The sequence below is a fragment of the Anabas testudineus genome, chromosome 6 (assembly GCF_900324465.2).
Source record: "Anabas testudineus chromosome 6, fAnaTes1.2, whole genome shotgun sequence".
NCBI lineage: Eukaryota > Metazoa > Chordata > Actinopteri > Anabantiformes > Anabantidae > Anabas > Anabas testudineus.
In genome coordinates this window covers 18,076,740-18,086,908 of record NC_046615.1, presented here as the reverse complement: position 1 = coordinate 18,086,908, position 10,169 = coordinate 18,076,740, and the positions used below count along the sequence as shown (strand labels likewise).

General features: G+C 39.8%; 2 protein-coding genes across 2 annotated transcripts; both read left to right on the top strand.

The window, feature by feature from the left end:
* Positions 1–997: 997 nt before the first annotated feature.
* Positions 998–2,374, top strand: aplnr2 (apelin receptor 2). The gene has a single exon (XM_026365402.1). It carries the CDS (start codon positions 998–1,000, stop codon positions 2,372–2,374), a length of 1,377 nt encoding a protein of 458 aa, XP_026221187.1.
* A 661-nt stretch (positions 2,375–3,035) lies between these two features.
* Positions 3,036–9,981, top strand: hdac10 (histone deacetylase 10). The gene is made up of 20 exons (XM_026364594.1): positions 3,036–3,271; positions 4,200–4,334; positions 4,447–4,543; positions 4,686–4,783; positions 4,907–5,011; positions 5,146–5,214; positions 5,301–5,427; positions 6,557–6,622; positions 6,708–6,767; positions 6,867–6,956; positions 7,217–7,323; positions 7,413–7,480; positions 7,603–7,849; positions 7,976–8,063; positions 8,162–8,247; positions 8,450–8,506; positions 8,608–8,689; positions 8,822–9,010; positions 9,113–9,272; positions 9,374–9,981. The coding sequence occupies exons 1-20, from the start codon at positions 3,213–3,215 to the stop codon at positions 9,376–9,378; spliced, it is 1,995 nt and encodes a 664-aa protein (XP_026220379.1). The 5' UTR covers positions 3,036–3,212; the 3' UTR covers positions 9,379–9,981.
* Positions 9,982–10,169: the final 188 nt, after the last annotated feature.

Sequence of the window (10,169 nt, the reverse complement as noted above, 5' to 3'; positions counted from 1 at the left end):
AATACAGTATGTACCACTCAAATTTAAATAACAGAATAAAAATAAGCTAAAATAAAGTAACACCTCTCTTTTGATGAAAGTTAACACAGCTGTGGGTCTACTCCACCTGAAAACCCCCTGTGTGGGTTTCTGAATGTGTTCAGTGTTGACACTGTGTATTTGAACATGTGAGACTCAGAATATGTGGAGCCTAGAGCACTGGGGGCATCTATTTGTGTGTGTGTTTGCATGTCTGGGGTTTGTGGGGGCAGTTATTGTGTCTTGTGGGAGGTGTGTGTTTTTGTTGGGGGTGGGGGTGTTTGCGGATCTCGTAACTCTGCTGGGGTGGTCTGACAATGAGAGGGAGAAAGTTTGTCTGATTGTGTGCATGTGTGCTTATGCATTTGTGGGTGGGTGGGCGGGTGTCGTGGATGGTACTACATATTCAGACTCAAGGAGAAGACCCACCAAGGGACGTCACAAAGAGAGAGTGAAATGGGAGACGACATGATGAGAGGACAGAAGCCTTTAACCACACACTGATAGGACTTCATCCAAGCGGATCAAGTAACCTGAGGTAAGTGTTTTAAGTTAACTTTATCATAACTCAGGATGACAACATTTATATGCAAAACCCCATATACAACTATATACGCAATATGACAGGAAGAAGAGGAAGAATTTCTCAAACAAAACTCAATAATGAAATGTTATTGAGACTAATTGGTGGCCACTGTAAAGGATTTATTTAGTTTTTGTTCAAGATCATGTCAGCTAAAATTATAGTTTCAATGTTTTTTGCAGATCTGATTTGACCAAAGTTCCTCAAACTAACCTGCATTAAACTGTGTTAAACTTTGATTTGTTGTTAAAAGAATGGTTGTGTACACAACACATGAATAACTTTACTTATCACTCTGTTTTCAGAACATCGACAGAGAAAACAAGAAGATACCAGCAAACTACTGAAACCTTCAGTGATTTTAATGGAAATTCATTTGATATAGAAACAAGAGAGATGGATGTGCAGACGCCAGATGCAGACTTCCTCACCTTCCCTTCTCCCTCTCCCTCTCCCTTCTTCCACTGCGATTACACCGACTGGTCTCCCTCCTTCTCCATCATCCCTTCCGTCTACCTGCTGGCCTTTCTGGTTGGTTGCCTCGGCAATGCCCTGGTGCTCTGGGTCTACCTGGACAGAGTCGAGGGGAGAAGAACCAGAGCTGGGGATGACAAACAAACGGGAATCAAACATTTTTGTTGCACCAGTACCAGACAGGAGAACATTAACAGAGCTGGACGCGCTCACCATGACTCTTTTCCTCAGAAGAAGAAAGAAAACTGTGGATACTCCTCTCACTCCTCCACCTCCTCTTCGTCTCCTCCCTCCATCCCTCGTCCCTCACGCTCGCTGACAGACTCTCTGATAGCCAGCTTAGCTTTAGCTGACCTCTGCTTCCTGGTGACTCTACCTCTGTGGGCAGTCTACACAGCTATGGGCTACCACTGGCCCTTTGGGCAACCCCTCTGCCAACTCAGCAGCTTCCTCACTGCTCTCAACATGTACGCCAGCGTATTCAGCCTGAGCATGCTCAGTGTGGAGCGGTACTGGGTTCTGACCGGACGCCGCCACTCCAGCCACCATGCCCCCCAGAGCTTCAACAGCAGGGCTTTATGGATACTTGGGGGAGTGTGGGTGCTGGCGGGAGTCCTGGCATTGCCTGGTTTGCTGCTGCGCTCTGTCCAGGAGGTGGAGCTAGACTCTGAATCTGGACCAGTCTTCCTGTCCTGCCAGATGGATTACTCCATGCTGATAGGAGCAGAGGTGGAGGGGGCAGAAAAGGAGAGGGCAGAGATGTGGTGGGCAGCTGCCTTGAGTCTTAAATCAACTCTAATTGGCTTCCTGCTTCCTCTTGTCATTCTACTGGTCTGCTACTGCTCACTGGCCCAGCTTCTGAGCAGACATTTTGGAAAGGGCCCTCGTCCTGATCGCAGGCGTCAACGCCGACTCCTCAGGGTTATTGTCACGTTAGTGATGGCGTTCTTCCTGTGCTGGCTGCCTCTGCATGTTAATAAGACTGTGTCCATGCTGCTGGAGTTTAATTATGTCCCTTACTCTTGCTCTTTAGATCAGATTTTGCTCGCCGCTCACCCTTACGTCACCTGTTTAGCATACCTCAACTCCTGCCTGAACCCTGTCCTGTATGCTGCCTGTGACCCGTCCTTCAGGAAGAGATGCAGAGGTGTTCTCTTCACGTTTTGCAGGATGAGCAGAAGAGTAGAGGAGGGAACAAAGGATGAAAGAGAGGAAGGGAAAAAGAGCTCAGCTTCACCCATAAGAATTAAGGAGGAAACGGCAGATAGGACAGAGGAGGTTATGGTGACTGAAGGGTGAAAGGTTACAGGAACCATGGCTTACAGTTTAATTATGGGAAAAATTAACCTACTTAAATCTAATTTAACCTTGAAGTGTGAGGTCATTCAGTTTTCTGACAGTAGCATTGCTGTTAAAGACAATCAACTTCTACAATGAACTGAATTCAATTACAAACTATTTCAAGTATTTACTAAATAAACATTTTCAGCATGTGAACATTCATGAGGTCATATCATAATTCCTGCCTCCGATCCAAACATTTCCCACAGGAAAAACACCACTACTCCATCTAGACCAAATACTTTTGGTCACATGAGCTGTTTCTATATTTTCTGTTTGTAATATATCCTGAGTTGTTTATTGATATTGTGTTGCACTATTGTTATTGTTGTTTTTAATTAAAATAAGAGACTGGTAAACTCATATTAGTTATTGGTTTGTTATTATTGTTATATTATTTTGTTTGTTGTATTATTTTTCTTTATTGTAAGACTCTAGTTAAGCATAGAGGGAAAGAAAAGTGGGGAAAGCAGTGGGAAGAAGAGAGAGAACACAAAGAAAACAAGGATTCAAGGTTAGAATTAAAACTAAGTTAGATTCCGGAGTCATACAGTAGGTGGCAGTGTTGCACTACACTATGGTTGCGAACCACCATCAACATCAAGAAGAAGATGGTTTGCTCGCACTTTAAACGTGACCTACTTCCACCACTGGTTTATAATCTGCACTTTTCGTTATAAGTAGATAAATTAATGCACAGTTTGGTTTAGAAACAGTCTGCACCAGGAAGAAACCATTGCATTGCAGACATCTTCACCTCATATGCTGCTGTGGGACAACTAGTTAACTCGTAAACATGGGAACAGCGTTGATTTATGATGAAGAGATGACCAGATACAAGCTGCTCTGGGTTGAGTACGTACGAACGTTTTATTTTGGGGGAATTAAATATTAGCTTAACTATATAAGTAATCAATTCAACCTTTACTTAAAATAAACACACTCTCTGTAACGTTAGCTAGATGACGTTAGCAGGAACTAAAGTTGGCGCTTGTTGTTGCTAGTCCGGTCAGTTAGTGGGGAGCACTCGCAGTTAGCTCACTTAATGTTAGCATTTCTGTTGTGAAGTAAAGTTTCTCACTTATTTAACCTAAACTTATCACATCTACTCACATAGTATTTATCCCGTAAACAGTGTCAGCCTTATTGTTGCTCTGTTGGTCATCCAGAAGCAAATTAAACCACATAACTGGACTCTTTATTCATTCTGTGGTTTCTATCAAGGCCAAGTTTGTTTTTCCCTAATAACAACCTAAAAGCTCCAGATGTTTTAAACTCTCACTCCTTTTGTTTAGTAAAAACACTGAGGTGTGAATACCATCTTATATTTGCATACATTTGCTGTCTAAGTGTGATGACAGAAATACTTTTAGTGGGAAATCCCCAGTACCTGTTAAACACTAAGTGTGATTCCTGTTTTAAATTGACATTTCACTTTTTCTTATATTGACTTGTTTTTATGAATACTGTCAGTGGAAGTGTTTTTTCTTATCCTACCACTGAATTAGTTTGATTCATTTCTACTTCTTTTTTTACTTTTAGCAGGTATTCACTGTACAGTAGAAGACTGCAACTTATTTTACTATTACAGCTTCCACTGTATTTAAATTAGCTAACAACAACATTTAAAATTTAACATTTTACATACACACAAACGCACTTGACTGTCCAGTCACAGACACAGATCTACAAGTGAGGATTCACTACTTCACAGACACATCTACAATACAAAATACAAGACATAATTTAAACTCACTTGTTTGATATGTTTATCTTTCTCCAGTCCAGCATGTAAGATTGAAGTGCCCGAGCGTCTGGTGGTGAGTTATGGAGCTTTGGTCGAGAATGGTCTGGCTGATCGTTGCGTCTCCATACCTGTCCGAGAGGCCACAGATGCAGACATCCTGCTGGTTCACAGGTCTGCGTGGACAAAAAAAGCTCCTTATTTTAACTTAATTCAGGTCATGGATGTGAAAAATCAGTTCAAATCAGTCATCTGCATGTTCTTTATACTTTAATGCTCCCAACAGTGAGGAATACTTGGAAGCGGTGAAGAAGACCCCTTACATGACTCTAGAGGAGCTGAAGGAGTTCACCCTGCAGTATGGTGACGTTTACTTTCACCCAGTTAGTCCTAAACTTTGAATTCTTTATTACTCTATCGCAGTATGATATATCTCACGTTTGTTCTTTTGGAATGAATCTTAAGTTGTATTGATGAAAGGTCATTTTCACTCCTTGCTAATCAACCCACTTTCTGCTGTCCTAGAACATTTATCACTGTGCTAAACTGGCCCTAGGTGCCACACTGCAACTGGTTGACAATGTTATGACGGGGAAGGTGAGGAATGGCCTGGCTCTGGTCAGGTGAGACTGTTAATCACTGAGGGAAGACTACTTTTGATTCTCTTTCAGAGCAAATATATGTGCACATTGTTCTTTGTAAAGACTAAATGACAAAGCAATTACACTTATACTTCTCTGTCACAGACCACCAGGCCACCACAGTATGCGCAGTGCTGCCAGCGGTTTCTGTATCTTCAATAATGTGGCTATAGCAGCTCAATATGTCAAACAAAAATATGGAGTTAAAAGGTAACTATTACTAAACCAAAGGTACTATTGGTTTATTTGTTTATTCTGATAAGATCTACTGTACCAGTTGTGCCTCTATATGTTTATTTATGTCTGTGTTTTAGTTTTTTTTGGTTTTTTTTATTTTTTTTCAGGGTGTTGATAGTTGACTGGGATATACATCACGGTCAAGGGGTGCAGTACAGTTTTGAAGATGACCCAAGGTGAGCGTTTGCTGATGGAAAAGACCTTAATTTTATTGATTTTGTTTTCCCATGTTGTAAATTTTTCACATCACATTTTGTTGTAGCGTGCTCTACTTCTCATGGCACCGTTACGAGCACCAGAAATTCTGGCCTAATCTCAGAGAATCTGACTTTGACGTCGTCGGGAAAGAGAAAGGGGCCGGATCAACTATAAATGTACCTTGGAACAAGGTAAAAAATCACAGAAATGCAGTTCACATACATACAAACATACATATATTAGGTATGTATTACAGGTTACTTTTTAATTGGCTCACAATGGTTTTGCTAGCCACAGACTTTGTTTAGACTTAAAGAAGATAACGAAAAGTAAACTCTTAATGGGATTTATGCTTGAATCAATTTAATCTCAATTTTCCCCAAACAAAAAAACAAAGTAATTAAATTTTCAAGGAAAGAATGTGAAAATGTTTTTTATGGTTGGTCACAGTTATGACCCAATTGTGACGTTGTAATATATTACTTCTAGCCATCAAAATTGTTATATATCCCAGACCAGTTATTAACACATTTAAATGTAGCGTAACTATGCAAACAAGTGATTTGGAGACAAATATATATTTTTATGTACTCTAAAACTATTTGTTCCAACACTTTTGTCCATAAATACGAGGCAACAAAAAGCAGAAGTGCTATCACTTAGTCTTAAATTAATGTCTTGAGTGTACAGCAAACATAAATGAATTAGCCGTGCAATGCTAGTACTTTTGGAAGAGAGCATATGTGTATAAATATGTGTATACCTAGATGCACTGCGTGTCAGTATTGTTGCTGTCAACATGTTTATTTGTGTTATGTCCACACTGAGCAGAATTTAATAATTCAAAGGACTTATGTATTAATGCTAGACACCTTATAGGTGAAACGTACCAACAATCTTTAACCTATCTTTATGTTAACACACCTTTCTATTATCTGTATGGAAGCTTTATTGCAGCCATCCTCCTCTCATGGTGAAACCAGGAAGTAAACAGTTCTTGTCCTGTGACAGTTGAGACTAAACTTGTGACACTGCACATACTGTATTAAATTGTGACCCTTTATTACTTCAGTGTAGCTTTAAATACACCAGTGCATCATACGGTAGCTTTTTAGAGATTTAAAATCTCTTTTACAGTCACTATTGTAACTAATGGGCTTACATGTGTTAGAACATACTACAAAAAATGTTAGAGGAAAATTATTTAAGTCATTTATTTTCAATCTGCTAACCATTATTAACTGATCCTTTCAATACTGATGGTTGCACGTTTGTCTGTGTGACTGTGTTAAATAATGAGTTCTCCCTATGCTCCTTAAGGTGAAAATGCAGAACAGTGACTATCTTTCGATCTTCTTTCACGTCCTTCTGCCAGTGGCATACGAGGTGAGAAAAAAAAATTCACATTCCACTAACAGGCGGCGTCGTGTGTTAGACATGATTAATGAACATGTGATTTTTTTTGTCACAGTTTTCCCCAGACTTGGTGCTCGTGTGTGCGGGTTTTGACTCAGCCATTGGTGACCCAGAGGTACTAAATATAAATGAACACAGTTTGAAATACAGCTGCAGTGTTGTTATAATAATACTTCATGTAGTAACTGATTTTTGTGATTGTCTGCATTCTCAGGGGGAAATGTGTGCTACTCCAGACATCTTTGCCCACCTCACCCACCTCCTGATGAACCTTGCAGGAGGCAAACTGTGTGCTGTGCTGGAGGTCAGTTTGTTTATATCAAGCTACATGACACTTAATTACTTAACACCTAATTAAAATCAACACAAAACACAATTGTTTTTCCTTCCATATACCGTCATACCTTATTTATTCTTACTACTGTATCCTTTTGGAAAATAACCATAGTGATTGAAAACACTAGTGTCTGTTTGGTTCAAACATATTTTACAGTTTTATATTCAAAAGTACCACGTCCACGTGATATAGAAGCGGTAAAGTTGATACTGCGTGCATCTTCTCAGGGAGGGTACAACTTGAAGTCCCTTGCCCAGTCTGTGTGTCAGACAGTTCACTCATTGCTTGGAGATCCTGCACCACGGCCTGCAAACCTCGAAGGCCCCTGTAATAGGTCTGTCTCACTGTCTGTGATATTTAAGTTTCAAATTTGTAACGTGCGTGTGTTGAGTTTTTAAACCTGAAATCATCTTTCTCTTTCAGTGCTCTTGAGTCTCTTCAGTGTGTCCGATCAGCACATCGAAAGTACTGGTCCTGTCTCAAACATGCAGGTATAACATCCACATAAGTCTGTTTTGGGCTATTCTTAAAATAACACTGCGCTGATTATAGAATAAAATAGCATAGGAGAAATGGAGATATCTTCTTATTTTAATTTTGTTGTTTTCTGCAGCTGATCTACCCACCTCTGACATCAGCACCAAGCGGATTAAATTAGCAGAAGACGAAGAAGAAGAAAAGTTGGATGAAGTGGAAAAAGAGAAACTCATAGCAGCAATGGTGTGGCCACAGCCTGTGAAACGAGTCACTCCTCCTACCCGCACTGCTGTCGTGCTCCCTGACGGAGTGGCTTGCCCGGATAGATGTAAACACTTCAGTTTATCAGAGGATCCTGACCCACTTGTTGTCCAGAAACTCAGGTATGCAGACATTGTTCATTTTAACGAAAATTATCCACAGTAATCAAACTAATTTCCAATTATTTTCTCAAAAGGTTCATTAAAATATACATTAATCGTAAATGTGCTTTCTTTTTCCACAATAAGGGAGAATTTCATCAAAGATGCAGATGACAAAGATGCTGTCACACTCTCCAGTCTTATTGCCCTTGTTGATAAAATGGAGAAGAATGAGGTAGTCCTGACACGTGATCTGCTTTACAGTAATTTATTTGCTGACCTGCTAACATTAGCTGCAGCCTGATATCATTACGTTTAATTGCTGCCTCTCAGATCTGCAGTGGTTTGGCGCTGGTCCGTGACGTCTCCATGGCGATGAGATGTGTGGCCCAGCATGCTACAACTGCTCTTAGCAACCGGTATAGTAATGTAGATCTAACACCTACGTGCACTGACTGTATCATATGTTTTAATATGACATAGATGATTTATAATAAATCTTATCTCACAGTAAAAGAAGCATTTCTTTTAAAAATCCTACATGTAAACTAAAATGGATCTTACTTAGGCTAATTCACTGTGACAAAGAGTCTGATTTGATGCCACTTTCTCCTTTTGCAGGGTTTTAGTTGTGTGTGTTGGAGATGGGATCGTCCCACATCGAGGCACAGATGATGGGTGAAAATCTTTTTCGCTCTTCTTAAATTAGACTTTGTGAATAAACATGTTCTTCACTAATGATTCTGCTACAGTGTGATGACAGTTGTTATCATCTTCAGGAAAACACTTGTGGTGCACTTCAGCAGCAAAGAGTCAGAGGAACAGGAATGCAAATATTTAATTCCTGTGTGTCTGAAGAAGGTAATGTATGTTACAGGAGTAGATATCACAATGCAGAGGATTTGTCACTGTATGTATGACTGGATGCTACCTCTCTATTACTCCTTTGTTACGTAGTTCAGAGCTTAGTTTTATATATCCGTCCTCTCACAGGGCTGCAGTGATGCATCAGGATTCATACAGGCCGTGTTGGGCCTCCTCCTCCCTCTGGGGTACGAGTACGACCCCAGTCTGGTTCTGTTGGTTCAAACTCCAGGTAGCGGCATATGTGACAGCGTGTGGCAACAGCTAACAGGGCTGCTGCAGGGCCTCGCTCAGGGACACATACTGGTGCTCATGCAGGTCAGAAGGCTGCTGCTAGGGTCATAAAGTGCAGTAAATCCCTGCTCATTTCTTCATAGTGTCGAAGTACAAGTGTTAATTATTTCATTTTGGCTGTTGTAGGAGGATGAGAGGACATGTATTGACCCCACGTGCTCCTCCCTTCTCGGGGATGCTGCCCCCTCTCTGGGGCAGCTCCATGCTGCTCCACCAGAGGATGTGGAGGCGGTGGAGAACCTGAGACAAAGACTGAAAGCTGACTGGAAACTACTGCAGACCACAGGTGAGTTCATGAAAGCAACATCACTCAGTTACACAAATGTAACATCCACAGAGCTTTGAAAACTAACTTCATTGAATTAATTCAAATTTCTGTCTCTAAAGAATAACACAAGATACTGGAGGAGGTGGTGAGCACTGAAGATGATCCTGCTCCTGTTTGTAAAATAAAAATCAGCTGTAGCAATCAATGTCAGTAAAATGTTTTGATAAGGTTTTTTATTTTTTTCCAGGTTTTAATGTTCAAACAGGACTTTTGTTTATAAAAAAAAAGTAAACAGTGTTTTTCTACGTTTATATCTTGTTTTTGTTATATTAAAATACTGTGTCACAACAATCAAGTACATTTTAATGCTGTGTGGTTTTATTTCCATCATTACTGGACAAACATCATATTTTTAATACTAATGTTCAGACCATTAAAATTTGTATCAGCGTTATATGAAATTAGAAATCATGGAGAAGTGAGATGAGCCAGATGATGAAGGATTAATGGATCTCTTATAGTCTGTAGATGAGCATCAGAAAAGTGCAGAGAATCTACAGCAGCTTTAAGAACCTCTCGACTGTATGTTTTTTTTAATGGTGATGATAATTGAATTATTACTGATAATGTACTTCACTATTTCATCTCCCTAAACACTGCGTTTAATGGGTATTCTGTGGCAAACTGTCTGTGTGTTGTTACATAGTCACATTTAACAATATATTAACATCTTTTAATCATTTAAAAAAGTTAAAATCACAAAAAACATACAAAATATTCCACTGCAAATAAAAGCTCTACATGAAAATCTAATCTAATCTAAAGTGCTTAATTTTATTTATTTCTACTTTTATGAGGCTATCATCTCTCGGTTTTTGCTGGAAACTGTCAGGTGATGATTGAACTACATGTTTA